This window comes from Bacillus rossius, chromosome 10 (assembly GCF_032445375.1).
Source record: "Bacillus rossius redtenbacheri isolate Brsri chromosome 10, Brsri_v3, whole genome shotgun sequence".
Classification (NCBI taxonomy): domain Eukaryota; kingdom Metazoa; phylum Arthropoda; class Insecta; order Phasmatodea; family Bacillidae; genus Bacillus; species Bacillus rossius.
The window spans coordinates 35,451,071-35,470,335 of NC_086337.1; the positions used below are offsets into that span (position 1 = coordinate 35,451,071).

General features: G+C 39.6%; 1 protein-coding gene across 2 annotated transcripts in view; it reads right to left on the reverse strand.

The window, feature by feature from the left end:
- Positions 1-19,265, reverse strand: part of LOC134535946 (nephrin-like) — a 325,160-nt gene that overhangs the window by 24,964 nt on the left and 280,931 nt on the right. For both annotated transcript variants that reach the window (XM_063375364.1, XM_063375362.1), the window contains exon 11: positions 5,992-6,294. In XM_063375364.1, the coding sequence (XP_063231434.1) occupies positions 5,992-6,294 (303 nt within the window). The remainder of the gene's footprint in view (positions 1-5,991; positions 6,295-19,265) is intronic.

Consider the following 19,265-nt stretch of genomic DNA (forward strand, 5'->3'; position numbering starts at 1 on the left):
TATTTTCGGCCCACTATGCCATAGAGTAGGATGTCCGTGAAGAAGAGCGGTGTAGTTTGATCCCAGGAAAAATGGCCGACCACTCAAGGGACAGAGAACTTTCGACACTCGGAAGTGAAACCTTTCAGCAGCGGTGGCACTCTTGAGTCACTCGCGTGTGGGCGCGGAGGGATTACAACTTCCTTAACAACTGAGTGCCAACTTCCCCCTTAAATAAAAGTTGTCTGTCCTTCCGCCAAGGTGTCGAAAGCATTGGCGAGCTTAGGTCGAGGCAGGCCTTAAGGAGCTTGTTAAAAACGTTTCGGACAGGGCAAAGTTAAAAAAATACATACTCCCGTAAAATACGTTCTCGCATAGTGACTATCTGTCGGCTCAATGTACGTTTGATTAATCCTCGCTTTAGAATATTTAGCGTGCTGCAGCAGTTGGCAGTATTTTGTCATCATTAACCCAATTATTTTCGGGGTGTATTGAAGTACGTTAATAGCTCTGTTGATCAGTTACCATCTTAAGTTGTGTTTATGTTACCTTCTTGCTACTACGTTTGGACAAAAACGACCATAAATTAATAACTTTGAGGTTTATATTTTTGAATGAAAACTCTTCGAGATTCGGACCATAATTAAAACAAACTTTCCGAGATATATATTACGTTATGATTCTTTGGAATCGTAATATTTACATATAAAAATAGAATTCGCTAACGGAGCAGCTACGTGGACTATCAAATCATTCGATTTGCAGTGCGAAAGGTTTGAACTATATAATGAAACGTCTTTGATAAAAACAAAATAGACTTGAAAAAATACCAAGCTTCGATTTTGACCTGATTTTGACAAGGAATTTTATTAAAATACTGCTCTCCTTGTTAAATTGTTTCCGCACACGTTAGATGACTATAAATTATTAAGAATTAACGGACATTTTCACTATAATATTAGTTTTTTATTACCTTTGCGAATTCGTGTACATTCATTTCCTAACAAACGTAATTAATTTAATATAACTTTAAGAATAAATAGAGGTTATAGACCTACATTGTAGAAATAATCAATCCAATGGATGAGCTATGCATTTAATAATATGACAGTTGTACGATGAATAAATAAAATGTATGTATAAACGTTTTCTTAGAGCATAATTTGTTTAATCCAGTGATCTATATTTTAAAAATAAAGAGTAAATCCTTTTTCCACAGCAGAGTTTTGACCCACGTACTTTTAGCCTATTACCTGTGCTCTATAATCACTGCGCTAAGAGGTGTGTCGTCTGTCACGAGATTGTATGGAGAATATGATTATTTTGAGAATAAAATTATATGGAGAATATGGTTGTTGTAATACTAGTATCAACTAGATTTTAAAAACAATTACTCTTAATTATGACTATTTTAGTTTACCAAAATAATATTCCAGGGTAATTTCACTTAATATAAAGTTTCATTTGGCATACCAATACGTTTGGTATGTCATTTAATTTTTATGAAAATTCTATATATGATTTTATGTCCATACACGTGGGATCTTCCTGTGAAAATTTCGTATCTGGTGCGTGCTTCGTAAAAATTCACTCGTCTTTTTACCATAACGCGCCTTAAGAAGTATAACTTCTAAAATGTGATAACTATTTTGAGTTTTCTGCGTACATACTAGGAATTTTTTTTAAAGGCTCGTGGCTGAAGTTCGTGAGTTAACGGGTCAAGAGTAACAAAATATACATAATGGTTTTTTAGGATGGTGTTAATTGATATTGACTATATAACTACAGAAAAAATCATCGTGCTAGTAATACACATGCTCGAATGGTAAATGTTATTTATTCTGAACTGAGGAAAGAGACAATTAAAAAAATTAAAAAAAAAAAAGAATATTCATACTTGTTACACAAATAAACCTATTTATCAGTAATACTGTAAAGCCTGTTTCTTTTTTAAAAAATTTCATACCTAGCTAGTAAAATACTTTTTCATCTTTTTTTCTCGATAGTACAAAGAGAGCGAAGCTTTCAATGAAACGCTTTTATGATTTATAAGGTGATAAAACAAAAGTTGATAAAACATAAGCTGATAAAATAAAAAAAAGTAATATCAATTACGCTTGGTTTAAACAAAATTGGATACATTTAAGCTGAACTTTTGGAAATGGGCTAATGAGGTAACAGAATTGAAAACCAGAAAGACTGCAAAAACACACGCAGTCATGAATGTGTACAAACAGCTTATATTTTCATATACAGCAGTATCCTTAAAAATCTTCAGAAATGTATAACATTCTTCCACACAAGGAAGCGAGGTTGTAAAAAAATCTAAGCCTGCGCGGATAGCAAGGGCGATCGCTGGAAAAGCATATTTGCCGAAGTTCTTTGAAACTTCGAGATTCCTTCATCCAGCGAGGGATTCCATTATGTACCTAGACGGACGTGGGAATAAAAGCGCACGGGAAGGGTGGAAAACAGCGATGTAAGCCTTTTCTGAAAATGTTTTATTCATGATTCTTCCCTTCGAGAGGAATTGTTTTTAAACCTATAAATACACCAGCACAACGTCACGTTCGAGAAATAAGTTTACGGAAGACGGCGTCTTCCTTCTTCCAGAGACACTGGAAACAACATTTCAGTGTCATCAGTATAATTATTGCTCCGCATCATTACCAAAACTGCAATAGTAACGATCGCGTTTTGCGAAATAAAAAAAACAACTGAATTTGTTGATTTATAACATTTAGAAAATTATATTCGTAAAAATATTGTAACAAAACACTTAGTAAATTAATACTAAGACCTTTAGTTACACGTCATTTAGAACTAGTTTATTAAAAACTTTTAACTCTGCAACTTGTTACGTATGTCCTGAACATGATCAAAGTGGATTTAATACTCGTCCAAACTGAACAGGTTTTGCAAGTCCTTCTGAACAACTACCTAATTCTCTACGTTTACTCGTGATTGGTCGGTTTGACGTTAACCAACCACAGCTAATGCAAATCGCCGAGCAAGAGTCGAGCAGCGGCAGAAATAATAAAAATAATTTATGGAAGTCAATGACAATACGGAATAATTGTGTGGTACGAAAGCTTTAAGCATTGCGATCAAAACAAGAAAAGGTTTTCAAACATGGCTACATATTCACTTATATTAGTGTAGCTGCGCCGCACCGTTCTCTAAGTGGTCGCTAAGGTTTCTAGTGTAAATGGCTACAACACGCTCATAGGACAGCTGTTGTTGTAAAAAAAAGTTTCATGAATATACTGGGGCTATTTTATAAACTAAAAGGCGAAGCATATCGCAGCAATCTTCAAAGTTTATGGAAAGTAGTTTTTCGATCCCTGTCCACCAAATTATCGGCAGCTCAGAAAGACGTTCACGACCAAGGCTCGGCGGGGATCCAATCATAGGGCGAGACGTTACGAAGTTGTGGTGGGACGCGCTGGTATTCTCTAGGACGTTGAAGTCGGGGCCGTCAGCAGGCTAAGAATCAAGGTGACTCGAATGACGTCAACAGAGCGGGTCAACCCTCGCTTAGCGCCTGCGAACATCCGTGCATACTGTGCCGCGCACCACAACTGTTGAGCGGTTTGTCGCTTTCGCCTGCCTTCTAAATGTACCGTATGTCCATAAAACAATGTTCTTCATTAAAATTTAATACTATCAACTGTAAGCATTGTAGAGTTTTGAATCAAAATCAAAATTAAAGAGTAACTCTAACAGTTTCAAATAAGAGCATGCGTGAGTACTGCTTCGTGGTTTTCTCGCTCGCATTTCCACCTACGCCAAAATGGCGACTTCCGAGCGTAAAGCATTTTTTGTTCTGCAATTTGCTAAGAGTGAATTTGTAATTTCAGCCCTCGACATTGGAATCTTTTTTGTACGAGTATGATTGAAAGTTTAAGTCCCTGGCCGTTGGATTGTTCGTGATGACAGAGCTCTTTTTCGCTGGCCTCCGCGTTCACTTGACATAACACAGAACGATTTTTTTTTGGAGCTTTGTAAAAGATAGTGTCTACGTTCCGCCGCTGCAAAATGATTTGCTAGAGTTGAGACACAGAATTGAAGAGGCGCTTGCTTCCATTACTCCAGACGTTTTAACCAAAGCGTGGGAAAATTGGTCTTAAGTTTGGATGTGTGCCATATAAATTAAGGTGCACGTATTGGACAGTTGTAAGAAAAAGTAGGTTAGTTTACCTATAATTTTATGTGTGGGTTTTTGTAAATATTCTAAATTAAACTTTTATAATACCCCACTGAAACTAGGACGATCTTTTACGGGCACGCTGTATTTTCAACAGATGAGGTTTTTTTATTCTAGGAGCGTTTCCAGGGATTGTTCTCCAGCAATCATCGCTGTACAATTGTCGCGGTGGACTGCTGTTCATTTGCTTTGTATTTCTCTATTTTATTCCGAGCGTTGGTCGCTGCGTCACTAGCGTCTGTCGCAGATCCGGCGTTCATGTCTGCTCTCGGACCAGAAAAAGACGCCAGTAGCTAGCATCTGTTCAAATAGTAAAGCATACGCTCCGAAAAAAAGTCTTCGAAAGAAACGTTCTCTTTTTTCTCCAGAAAAAGAATATATACCCATTAAAGACATAATAATTTATCCTGCTCTGTATGGTTCATCACACAAGAATTACACAGATAATTTATTTTTACATGGGAATAGATTGGCCAATGCATTGATAGATCTGGCAGGTGCTATATACCGTGAGAAAAAAATATACAAAAATATTTTTGTGTCTGTTAAATGATGTATTTTTAATTTATTTTTAATAACGTTGAGCCTAAACCTGAAAATTTTTGGAGATCGTTACACAAAATGACTTTTGTCAAGAGAATCTGCGTCCGGAGGGAGTGCAACATCTGAGTGACCTTCCTGTGACGTGTAACAGCACAAGCCATTAACGGCAGGTCTCATAAACTAGGGGTGGTGGGTTAACCTGTTGATTTCTTGTGACATGTTCCACTGCTCCAGTTCCTGAGTGATGACCATTATTGAAATGATACTAACGCCTTTGTAGAAATGAAGCATTTATGGTTTATATTTCCTCCATTAAAATGCTGTAGAATTTATAGCGTTTATTATTACTTCAACAAAAAAAAATTCTTGAAAACTGGTTTTCAGAATAAGTTCACCGTTACAATTTTTTAATCAGCACTGCAAGAAATTATTAAAAGAAGGTGTACGTTAGGCACAGTTGTACAAGAGTGTATGTCCCGTTTCAGGTCAATTTTTTTATTTTTTTAACACAGTTAGACTTGTAGACTTTAGGATTGGACTAACTTTAACAAAAGACTATATTTTGGTTAGGTATACTATTTATTAATTAGTGGTCAAAGTTGAATTCTTAAAATTTTTGTGGAGTATGTATAATTAGAAGCAAATGGAAAAAAAAAACTGAAAATTTTTGGGTGTAAAATCAATGCTGGTCGCTAGTGCGTGGTATAGTTTCGAATTATTTCAGCAATTTTGTTATAGTTTTGTTTATCCTGGTAAAATTTAAATATTGTTTTTATGGAAAAAAAAATATCAAACCTTATCTCATAGCACTCAGTAAAATTTACTTTAAGCATAAAAATTTCCTGTTTTATATTGCATTTCATTCTTTTTATTTATACTGCACAGAAATGTTGAAAATTCAACTTTGCCAGCTAATCACGCAAACAAGGAATGCGTAGAGACCTGCAAAATTCGCGAATTATTCGGTGATAGGCTAGAATTCAAACACATATATCTCTTAGATAACTTGGCTTACTGTTCATCTGGACGAATCTCAACCAGTTATAAACCCCCAACCGAAGAAGGATCGAATGACAGACAAACCAGCTGAGACGACTTTACAAGTCGGCAGCCGATGAACTCGCGTTATTTTCCCGAGTGTGCTGGGGTATGTGGAGTCTGTCCTGAAGGCCATCGAAACCGCGAAATTTTGCAGGTCTCTAGGAATGCAATGTGTATTTTACCGTTGTGAGTAATTGTCGAGAGTCGGCGACGGGACTCACCCAGGAACTTGGCCACGCCCTTGAAGGTGACCGGCTCGATGAGGAAGGCCTCGCTGCGGCCCTTGGCGTTGACGGCGTACAGTCGCAGCCGGTAGCTGGCCCCGGGCTCGGTGCCCGACACGTCGAACACGGGCGGCCCGCGCGACACCGTCAGGTTCAGCCGCTGCCTCAGCGCGGGCAGCTCCAGCAGCTCCAGGAAGAAGCTCTGCGGCAGGCCGCCGTCGAAGCCCTCCACGCACTCCACGTGCAGCGAGTCGGTGGTCTGGTTCCCCACCGAGCAGTTGGCCAGCGGGAACGGCCGCCCTGCGGGTCAGTGGCCCCCCGACGCGCTTACCCACCGTCCACGCCGGATACGCTCACCCGCCGTCCGCACCGGACGCGCTCACCCGCCGTCCGCACCGGACACGCTCACCCGCCGTCCGCACCGGACACGCGCTTACCCGCCGTCCGCACCGGACGCGCGCTCACCCGCCGTCCGCACCGGACGCGCTCACCCGCCGTCCGCACCGGACACGCGCTTACCCGCCGTCCGCACCGGACGCGCGCTCACCCGCCGTCCGCACCGGACGCGCGCTCACCCGCCGTCCACGCCGGACGCGGTCACCCGCCGTCCACGACGGATGCGCGCTCACCCGCCGTCCACGCCGGACGCGCGCTCACCCGCCGTCCACGCCGGACGCGCGCTCACCCGCCGTCCACGCCGGACGCGCGCTCACCCGCCGTCCACGCCGGACGCGCGCTCACCCGCCGTCCACACCGGACGCGCTTACCCGCCGTCCACACCGGACGCGCTTACCCGCCGTCCGCACCGGACGCGCTTACCCGCCGTCCGCACCGGACGCGCTTACCCGCCGTCCGCACCGGACGCGCTTACCCGCCGTCCGCACCGGACGCGCTTGCCCGCCGTCCGCACCGGACGCGCTTACCCGCCGTCCGCACCGGACGCGCTTGCTCGCCGTCCGCACCGGACGCGCTTACCCGCCGTCCGCACCGGACGCGCTTGCCCGCCGTCCGCACCGGACGCGCTTACCCGCCGTCCGCACCGGACGCGCTTACCCGCCGTCCGCACCGGACGCGCTTACCCGCCGTCCGCACCGGACGCGCTTACCCGCCGTCCGCACCGGACGCGCTGTTCCAGTCGCCCACCTTCAGTCCACGAAGAACATCTACGGACATTGAGCTCAATTTCTTTGAACACGCGTTAGAAACTATACTCTTGGTATTGGTCAAGTCCACATTAAGAACAACCCCATAGTCGAAACACTAAGTGGTTCCTAAGAATATTCAGTACTTTGAAACTACGGAGAATCAAAAGTCCTAAATTACTGTTATTTCAGACGGTGCATCTTCGGGCTTCTGCACCGACGCCTTCGAGTGGAACACGGTGTGGCTGCTGCTCTCATCATAACTTCAACACCCCGCCGGGAGTAACGTTTAAGTGTCCAAATAAATTCTTAAAGCGTATTAAATACTTATTCAAACCACACTGAATTAAAACTACGCTCTCTCACAAAATATATGTCCGAAAATTAAAGTTAACGAAGGGGCAAAATAAGGTAACCAGAATTTAAATTTACAATTTTTTTTAAACTGCGAAACAAATTATAAACCCATTAAATTTTATTTGACTCAACCGGCCACGAGATGGCGTTATAGTAAAATTTACTTGAATTATCGAAAATACTAAGCAAAGAAACACACAAAACAGAAGATTGCGCGCCGAATAAACCACAACAAATTGACGAGTTAAATGCTACATTGAAAGTTGGACCAGTGATTTTTTTTTTCCGCGAAAAGATTTAGAGACAAGCTGTCTGTTAACACGCTGAATATTCGCCTGTGGTTCGTGACTGGTTGAGTTTCTTTTAAGGCGCATGCCAGGTATCACAGCAATTCTGCGCAGAGCCAAACGCGTTCTTAATTACCTGGCCCGATTAGGCAATGGCTTATCTTGCAAACTGCCGCCAATCACAAAGCAGAAGAAATAGACGCATAAAACCCGTATTGCAGTCTAGTATGCGAACAGACAGTTTCGCGAAAAATCACGGCATCTGCGAATAAGTAAATCACGGCAAAGAAGTTTTCAACGATGCCACGCATAGGGGAAAACTGAATGGTTCTCGCAATAGAGAATATTGATATAAGATTATTTTTTAAGACATATGCATATGCTGGTTATTAGTACTGTATATTATGTGAAACCTCAAAAAACCGAAGGAAAAAAATATGAACGTGCAGACATGTTTCCTGTGTGCTTGTATTCATAATTTTTTTCCGTTATTGAGTTTTCTTATGACATACAGTGTAATCAGTAATGGAGTATGTCCAAAAAAATAATCATAAATTTACCGGATAACAATCGTCTCTTTTGTTTACGCTGCTTAAGGTACCAACAAAATAAGAGAATATGGCCGCAGGGGTAGCCATGATAAATTACGTTTTGAAAAAATTGCGTTTAAAATTATTTAAAGTACAATAATATAACATATGATCTAAATCATACCTCTAGTTGACGAATATTTATACTATAAATGTCAATCCCGAACGTTTGGTGTTCTCTACTATAAAATACTGTTGATAATTTTTTTTTCTAACCGAGATATTTCTGTATTCTTGGTATACTACGTTTTTGTGCATTGTGCAATAAGTAGGTAGATTGCGAAACGTAAGTATCTTGTTTTTCCACGATCCGCTTCCGTTTTTTTTACGTTTATGCGTCATTGTAGAACGGGTCTGATTAAAAAAAACTATACGAACGTAAATTTTCTGTGTGGCAACTATAGTAAGCACAATATATTAATATATATTATTTAAATTAGTAAAAGAATAGTTGAATTTTAATTAATAATAAAAATCAATAAATATGCTAATGTCATTTGTATTATTTTTAAATAAAGTAACAATTTATAATTCATTATACAAATAAATTATACGTACGGGGATATAACAGCTTACATAAATACAATTGTAAATACAGTTGACAAAGTTTATGAAAACAAATTATATCACTAACAATCACAGAAAAAAAATATATGGTCCAGTATTCAATATTACCACTAAACTATATTATTTAAAAGCACATGTATAATTTTTAAAATATGTAGCCTTTTTTTATGTAGCCTTTAACCGTCCCGTGAAAGTTTCGTTGCATATTGCGGACGTATCGTAAAAATTCACTCTCCTCCCTTTTTTTTAAAGCCCCTAAAGAAAAGTATAACTTAAAAAAAAATTTAATAGATAATTATGTGTCTTTGCAGCGTAACGAAAAAAAATCATCTTTGCAGCGTCACTTCATTAAAACTTGCCTGAGGAGAGTAAATGTGCTATCAATATTCCACTTCCCACTCTTCGCTATCGAGGGCTCCACTCATGGGCTCAAACACTTTTCGTTACACTTTACGTTTCTGACGAGTCATTGCCTCGATTTACCCTATCAGCTATAAATATGTTTCATTTCAAAAATATCTGCGTCACAACTGTTCTAAGAACAATATATTTTTATAGTTAACAGAATGTGCAGTAAGTCATGAATAATCTAAGAAGAAAACTAATATAATGGTAGGTGTATATTTGGATAAAGTATAGCAATTAAAATATAATTACCATTAAATCTGAATAAGCAGGGTTTGTTCTTTTGCTGATACGGATATCAGATACCCGTGCAAGCTGTGTTATTTAACGGCTCAATTGCCAATAAACTGTAAAACTGTAACACTGTAAAAAAAATGTTTCATTGCGGACGGCTGGAAGTGCGGTGCTGAGACTGTAAAATTTCCTTACACTTTGAATGTTCGAGTTTCACCGCTGTGGCAATTTAATACTCTCTGTATCAAATAAGTAACTTAAATTTTTATAAAAATCAAGAAAAGCCACGTGTATATTGATGTACCGTTAGCAAACTAACCCACTTGGCTAGGTTTAATTTAGCTCGTACGTATAAAATGGCTTCGAGTGCAAAATATATATGAATCAGTCAGGAGCATAAGCAGAATTGTTTTTTAATTTTTATTATATTTATCGTTTATATTATCTTTGAACCATTTCGTACCATGTGCGTCTATGCCTGAGGACGGCAGTTCCCGAAACGTCGCTTGTTTCTGTTTTGGAAAACTATTGTGTTTGTTTCGTCTTTTCGTTTTGTCGTGTTTTTGTCTCGTTTCAACTGTTCAGTTGATTTTTTTTTTGGTTCAATATTTTTGTGCTGTCATCATTTGTGGGGGTTTTTCGTTCTCTTCTGTTTTGGAAAACTATTGCGTTTGTTTCGTCTTTTCGTTTTGTCGTGTTTTTGTCTCGTTTCAACTGTTGTGCTGAATTTTTTTGGGGTTCAATATTTTTGTGCTGTCATCATTTGTGAGGGTTTTTTTCGTTCTGTTAGTCCGTTTTTCTTTGTTTGTTGACCATATTCCTGTTATGGAATATAATGTGGTGTTTATATCCTGTTGACAACAGCAATTTTTTTCTTAATTTGTGTTTTTGTCTTTTGGGTTTTTTGTAGTTTTCTTCTACAGACAAACATGCGCTTAGCAATGGCGTATGTCCAAAAGCTTACATCAAGTCATTTATCGTTTATATTGGTGGCTAAGTTAAGGCAATTCGCCTTATCTTACACTTAACCACACTTTTGTTTTGCACTAGAATCACTTTCCCTTTTGGTTTTCAAATTCTCGCTATTTGTTGGTGCGAACGATCAATATTTTAGGATGTTGGAGAGAGAGGCAGAAATCCCCCCCCCCCATTTTTCCCTTTCTGCGTTCTTTCATGGAATAAGTCTATAATAGGCTTTATATTTAGTGTGTGTAAAAAAATATGCATTCATGCGACAACGATTCTTCAAAGATCCTAAAACTGAATATTTGACGGCCCTGTCTGCAAAGGAACCAACACTGAAAGAAATTACAGTATATTTACGTTATTATAAGTAGATTATGAAGAAATATTATCTACCTACATAGTTTTTTTTATTCGTGGTCCATACATCCTAAAACCATCTTCATCTCACCAGTTTGTACGCATATTCATAAAAATAAAAGCGACCGATGGAAAAATAGTAAGAGAATTTGGAGGCGATGAGTGAAATGGAACGCCAGCGTCAGTCTATTTCGCCCAGTGTAGCTGGTGCTGCAGCAGCACAAAGCGCAAGTTGAATTTAGAGTTTGAACAGTAAGTGAAGTTAAGTGAAATAAATATGTATATGACATAGCAATGCTACATGTAGCAGGTGAATTTGCTGATAACACCTTGTAGCGGGTTTCCAAGACATATAGGTAAGGTAGCGAATAAGCACTGCCTTGTTGGGATACAATCGTACCTAACTCGTGGGCCGTATTTCAGAACGTGTCCAAACCGAATCCCAGCAAGGAAACAAACCGGCAAACGTTTTAATAAACGGTGACCTGCGCGAGGCTAGAAACTGGTTTCAAAGCATTCTAGTGGACGTTGCGCAACCATAGATACAATTTTTACGGCAAAAAATACTAGAGATTGCAGAACCATCGCACAAGAATAGAACGGCCAATCTAATTTTCTGAAGTACTTTTTTAAGTTGCGATTATGTATTGTTATGGCCAATAAGGTTTAAAAAAATGTATTACAGGATAGTTTCGCTGTCGTAAAGATTCATTTGGCACAGCACCACGCTTGGCACGTCCCCCGATGAACACAAAAATGACTATAAGAGTTAAAGGACACCAGATACGTGGACACGCATCTGGACAACCAACGGAAAAGTGAGTTCTGCGCATGCGCGGAATTTTCGAAATGTAACGGTGACGGAAATGACGACAAATACCGTTCCCTAAAAGTAAGGGACTGGCCGTTTTCTATCGTGCACTAGGAATACGGTTAGGGTACAGGTGTAGCATATTAGACACCTTAAAACTTATTTTTGTGTCTTGGAATACCGGCCTTGATTTCAAATTAATAGCCGTGTGGGATGTAAAAGCTTGGGGGTTAATAACTTCTCGCCTTGTGCCTCACCTTCTTTGTGGGCATCTTCCGTGACAAGAAGACATTCATCGGAGGCCGCGCCAGCCGGTAACTTTCAACTGCGGATATTAAGGTCACTTCCTTCGCCTTGGGCTCCGTTTCAACCTCGGAGTAACAAGTAGTTAGCCGGTGGGCGCGGAGGTGGCGCTGATTTCTGCCATTACGCCGAACTTCGTGGGAAATGCCGCACGCGTTGCTTTCAGAAGTCGAGCCGAAGCAGGGTTGCCACCACCTCTCCCTCTCATTTCCTTCCAGAAATAACAACGAAACTTTAGTTTTTTTTTTCCCCTGCCCGGTTCGCACGGATGCTCGCACGAAAACACTATAAAGTGCATCCTCCGCGAAAAACCGTTTCCCTTGCGTCACGAGTTTGTGAGTTCGGAACAGTAGGTTAAGCTCAGGCTACTATCCCTATACGGCACAGTTGCACAAACGTCGGAGCAACATTCGCAAACATCACAACGGTTTGAAACTTTTCTAATTCTCCCCCCCTCATAATTTACTTCATTGAATATTCTCATTTTCAGCATTTCTTTACGTGAATCCAACAATATGTAATCCGCTGTCCTGTTTTAACGACTAAGAATGATAAACTACAAAGCGTTTTTGCCGTATATAAAGACCACTTTAAAATTATTTTCACTCTTAACTTTGGAAATGCACATATAACCATTGTTAGCTACCCTAAGCCGCTGACGTAAAGCATGCTGTTTGCCTGCGAACAGAAACTGCCGTACGGCACAGAGGCAAATTAGAGGTTCAATCGTCGTTCGCGTGCTGCGGACAATGTAACACAGCCTTTACGGAGCTGCTAAAATACACACCCTTAGTCTTTACGTTTTTAAAAACGGAGGACGGACGTTCTCCAAAAAGCCTCTCTGATAATGATATTTTTACAAGTATAATTGTTGGTGTCACGAGAGACTTTTTTCTCGCTCGTCCGTTCCAACTAGCTACACACCTTAGTAAAGATCGCAGGCTTTAGCGGCCACTATCTGAAGTTGCTTGTCTTCTGGGTTGTAGTCTCGTCGAAGGCGAAGATATCACAGACTTTTCGGCCGACGTTGCAGGAGCCATCATCAGGGTAGCAGATACCTTCTGTAGGTAGTAGCAGTCTTGCAATACTATAGCCTAAGTGTGTAACATTTGACATCAACTGATATCGGCCTGTTCTCCGCGTGTTTTATGTATTCTTTTTTTCCTCTAGACCATTTGCGGTTTTTCTATTACATCCAGTGCAAATCAAAAGAGGCGCATGTCCATTAAATTTTAATTGGTAAATATTACCCATAGCAAGAAGTCAGATGGACAAAGTACCCACGGTAAGTGGAGAAATTTCTTGCATCTGCCGTGGAAGTGACGTAATAAAAAGTCGGAGTCCGTCATTCGGTGCCCTGATTTCGCGCTAGTGTAAACATCACGAGAAAGTGATGTTTGCATCCTCTCTCGACATCGGGTTTTGTCGTATTAGAATATACGCGAGTCCAGAAAATGTTTGCGAAGTGTGTTTGTCTAAGGGTTATTCAAAATGTCGTTTGGAGTTATTCCGAGTAAAATTCGTAGAATATTTTGTTTTACCAAGCTTTCAAGCTTCCCCCAACAGTCTTCAAAAATATAAATATTTATTCATAATGATTTTATTTAATTCAATTTCAAATTTCGGCAACCATCCATCTTGGAATCCACTATTTTGAAAATTATTATTTATTAAGATATAAATTCGGATAAAAATATCTATATTCATAAAAAAACACATTAATTTACTGCATGATTAAATATACTTATGTCCTTGGTTTGATCCTTCTTAGTAATAAAAAATAATTTAAGGTAAAAAACCATTTATTTAATAAAACATAGTGAAAATTCCTAAAAGCTACTTAATTTCCTCATACACCAACTGTCAGTAAGCTGCCGATGTCATCATGGCCGCCAAAATTAATTTAGAAAGACGGAAAAAATTCTAAAAATCCTAAAAAAAATCCTAAATTAATAAACTGATTGATTAAATAAATTTCCGTCTTAGGTTCGATCCCGGAAGGATGCAGAAATGTTAATTTTAGGTAAAAATATTTATTTAATATTGAAATGACGGTTTAAGGAAAAAAAATTACAAATGAAAAATTTATTACCTAAATTCTAAAAGCCTACAAACAAGGAAATTACAAGCATTTCTCGATTTCTAAAGTCGCCAGGTGCGTCCGGTCGGTGGCTACATGGCTACAAGTCTCAAGTCTACTACGAAGTAGAGTAAAAAAAGGTACCGATGACTGAAAATAAAATGTAATATGACTATCATGTTGTGTTATCGCAATACTTATGGAGTTGTGTTGTGAGGGGGGGGGGGGGGGGACGCACCAATGTGAAGCGCGCATGTTCGCATCTTATCCTTAGATTGCAGTGTGCATTAAAAAAAAACATTCACTTTCTCTTTTATTCATTTTAATTTGTCTGATTGACGACGTATCTGAGCCCTGAGCTTGTCACGGCTAGCAAGAGAGCAATTTTGTTATAATTAATAACTGCAAGGGATACAAATCTTCCTAAAAAAAAAAAAGTATTGCAGGATTTTATTCTTCTCGGTTTTCAATAGTCGATACTCGGACTGAGAGATGAAAAGGTTGACTAATTACTGAGCGAAGCGTCAGTTACGCTTGTCACGAATAATTTATTGCTCTTCTTGCGTTCGATATTTGAAGCTGATAATGCATTGACATAAATATTGTACAGTATTTTTTTTGTTGCTGCGCAGCTTGTACAACCCAAAAACTTACACATTATTTTAATAAGAAAAATACTTTTAATATTATGTTATGATAGTTTATGATCCCTTAATATATTGATAAACTAATGAGTTAGTACACATCAACACTAATATACATTGTCGCTGTAATGGAATCCCGACTTTGAAATAATTATTACGCCTCCAGTAAGTTTAGAGATTAAAGTATTATATTTTTGTAGTAAATTTAATTATTTTAAACTTTTGTTACTGCTTACATAAATTTAAAAATTACAATGGTAACATGAATCAGTAAATAGCATTTTTTAACCAAAATTTTATATATTGCAGTAAATATTACCTATATATATTATAACATAGATAAATTCATATTTTTATTGTACTTAAAATTGTACATGTACATGATATTTATTAATTCACTTAGGTTTATTTTCTCGCCATTTACCAAAGATTTCTAAGCAAAATCATTTGTCAGTTCTTGAGTCATGACAATTGAAAAAAATCAATTGCACATTCACTATTCTCGAAACGTCTTTGGCTAGAGTTAGCCTCGCGGTGCTTATTGTATTTAACCACATCGCCCAATTCTCATTCACTTGATTTCCGCCAAAGTAGGAAAGTGTCTGTTCTTTCTGTTTTAAGTATATTATCACAAATTTAATACGTGAGCCCACTTTGTCATAAGGGCAAAGTGCATGTGATTAAAACATTCTTTAGGGTCGAAAAACGTTTTCACTTAGCTATTAAATTATTTTTATCAACTAGGAGCTCGTATACGTGCAATAGGTTACACAGAGTATAATTAACACAGTTTCGGCCATTATTTGCCAAATGAATAGTTTTGGTTAAGTTTGGTTCAGTGATTAAAGCTTACATATTCCCAAACTATTTGTTAAATTGTACTAGCCTACTTAAAATTGTAAGTGGAAATTATAAAAAAATATTGGTTTTTATAGGCATACATATATTTCGATGATTTATAAAGCTGTGATTGGATTATTAGCAATTAGAAAGTAACAAAAACTAACACAAATTATTATTTGTGTCTAAGCTCGTCCTTGAACTAAGAACTCCCGCATCGTAGAGCCAAAGATTTCAGCTCTATAGAATAACCAGCCAGACAGACTGACACACGACACAGTAAACTGGTAACCCATGTCATCGACAATAATCTATATCATAAATCCCCCCTCCCCCCCAAACAAATGTGAAATACTCTGGAATTTCAGAAGGCTATAAATATGAAATCCCAGTATTGGTCACTTCATCATGCGTGAAATGGGCCTCATCTGTGAAACGATTTAACAATTGACACGAGGATATTTATTCCCTAGGCCGTGGGGGAAAAAAATCGGATTGCTACCATTGCAAGAGTTGAATCAACATCAGATTTTTTAATTTTAAATAAAAACTAAACGGACTTAATTATAAACTGGGTAGTACTACTTTTAACCAATTTTAACATAATTTTATTTCTAGGGTTATGTTACAATAAAGTCTTCAAATTGTTATGATATCAATTTTTTGTTTGTATTTAAAACATTTTGTCTTAGGTACGTACTTACTAACATAAGTAAATTTTTATTTTTGAAACAGAAGCAGAAATGTGCTATAGGCGGCACCCGTGTGTTTATCGAGTGATCTATCGGAACATTATACAATTTACATTTTAAAACTGGTATATACTGTAGGATAGTTCTTTATAAGAATTCAAACTAAATTGGAGGATAGTTTTAACCCCTGATTACTTGTTTTCCTGACTTGCTGAACAAGGTGAAATGTATACATAAGCTTAATCCTTAAGGATTTTACTGCCAACATTGTGAATAATTTTTTTTATCACTTTACAGAACGACATGAAACTCGAATATTCTGCCCTAAATTTCTTGTTCTTTTCCCCGTGGTTATTGTGATTTTATTTTATTTAATGTAATACACTTGGTCATTAAACTTTCTAAATGTTCACTGCTTGTTCGGTACACATCTCACAAGTTACTACCAGGAAGTACCACAAAATCGCGTTTATTTTGATTTATTTAAAACTCCTAACTTCAGTGGCAAATGGCGGTGGATTTTATTTGACCACATTCCTTATAATTTCTTTTTAGTTTTTCGTTTATGTGTTTTTTTTTTCTCTCTTCCCCCTCGTTTATTCCGATCGTAAAAGACTCTGGTTGTCTTAATTGTAAAGTATAAAAAAGTGTAAAAAAATAATAACTCGCAGTTTCTTTTTATTTTTTCGCAGAATCATAGCAGAAAATTTTTAAATTGGTGGTAGGGGGGATATATATCCATGAAAGGCATACTGTTTTTTTTTTCTCTTTCACCCTCTTTGTGTGTGTGTGTGTGTCTCTCTCTTTCTCTCTCTAGCGCTGGAAAGACCAGCCAACGCTAAAATCCCACGGCCCTGATCCACGGAATTGCGCCTGGCGCGAACGTAATTTTCCCAGGGCGAGAAGCCGGCTTTGACTAGCCGATTACGAGCCTGGCAAGCACCTGTGACCAGGCCTTTTGCCCCTTCCTCCCTCCCTTATTCATCCAACCCTCTCTCTCTTCCTCTCTTCCTCCACGGCCCACGGCTGCTCCAACAGCATCCTGCACCATTTCCCATATCCCCATCCCCTTCCCTACTCTGTACGTACGTACTTTTTTTACCGCCCACAGCTCGCTGACAATAAACGACGCGAATTCTCGACGGCAAACATTTACCCGGGTCGTCTAAGAGCCCGACCGTTTAGGACTCCGGGACCCGTCCTCTTCGAATCAGTCGAATAGCTACCACGTAGCAGGTAGATTTAGATCTAAGACCATCCTGGTGCGACATCCGGACAATATTTCTTACTGGCCCGATATGTATCGTGGCCCCTGTTAAATTTAATGAACATGAGTTGAATGTTCGTCCAAAGCTGCGTCCTTGTCGTTAAATGCATGCAGTGAATCTATCATCAAGACTATAATATTTAATACAAAAAAACCTCTTGGTCTTGTAGTAGATTGTATTGGTACAATGGTCTGACAGGACTCTTTGCTTGAAAAAAAAACCATTACTTGTTTGAAAGTAATATCAAGTATAGAAAACATAAGTCATATTTTTATTTGTTTAAACTTGGCCTATGCGCCTCACAGTGTACATGACCTGTTTAAAATGTTCGCCGAGTATCGAAAAATTAGACCTTTTTGCTACCTACTTTTGTGCCTGACCACCAAATATGTCTGACAAATCTACTAGTTGTGCCGGGCTAACCTGTCAGATGTCTCTGTCTAACCTATCTGACCTGCCTGGCATCTGACAGAATGTGCCTGGCCACTGACTGAATTTGTTATCCTGACCGCTGTCTGGATTTGTTAGCCTGGCCGCTGACTGGATTTGTTAGCCTGACCGCTGACTGGATGAGTTAGCCTGATCACTGACTGGATTTGTTAGCCTGATCAATGACTGGATTTGTTAGCCTGACCGCTGACTGGATTTGTTAGCCTGACCGCTGACTGGATTTGTTAGCCTGACCGCTGACTGGATTTGTTAGCCTGACCACTGACTGGATTTGTTAGCCTGACCACTGACTGGATTTGTTAGCCTGACCACTGACTGGATTTGTTAGCCTGATCACTGACTGGATTTGTTAGCCTGACCGCTGACTGGATTTGTTAGCCTGACCGCTGACTGGATTTGTTAGCCTGACCGCTGACTGGATTTGTTAGCCTGACCGCTGACTGGATTTGTTAGCCTGACCGCTGACTGGATTTGTTAGCCTGACCGCTGACTGGATTTGTTAGCCTGACCGCTGACTGGATTTGTTAGCCTGACCGCTGACTGGATTTGTTAGCCTGACCGCTGACTGGATTTGTTAGCCTGACCGCTGACTGAATTTGTTAGCCTGACCGCTGACTGAATTTGTTAGCCTGATCACTGACTGAATTTGTTAGCCTGACCGCTGACTGGATTTGTTAGCCTGACCGCTGACTGGATTTGTTAGCCTGACCGCTGACTGGATTTGTTAGCCTGACCGCTGACTGGATTTGTTAGCCTGACCGCTGACTGGATTTGTTAGCCTGACTGCTGACTGGATTTGTTAGCCTGACCGCTGACTGGATTTGTTAGCCTGACCGCTGACTGGATTTGTTAGCCTGACCGCTGACTGGATTTGTTAGCCTGACCGCTGACTGGATTTGTTAGCCTGATCGCTGACTGGATTTGTTAGCCTGACCGCTGACTGGATTTGTTAGCCTGACCGCCGACTGGATTTGTTAGCCTGACCACCGACTGGATGAGTTAGCCTGATCACCGACTGTATGAGTTAGCCTGATCACCGACTGGATTTGTTAGCCTGATCAATGACTGAATTTGTTAGCCTGACCACTGACTGGATTTGTTAGCCTGACCACTGACTGGATTTGTTAGCCTGACCACTGACTGGATTTGTTAGCCTGACCACTGACTGGATTTGTTAGCCTGACCACTGACTGGATTTGTTAGCCTGATCACTGACTGGATTTGTTAGCCTGACCGCTGACTGGATTTGTTAGCCTGACCGCTGACTGGATTTGTTAG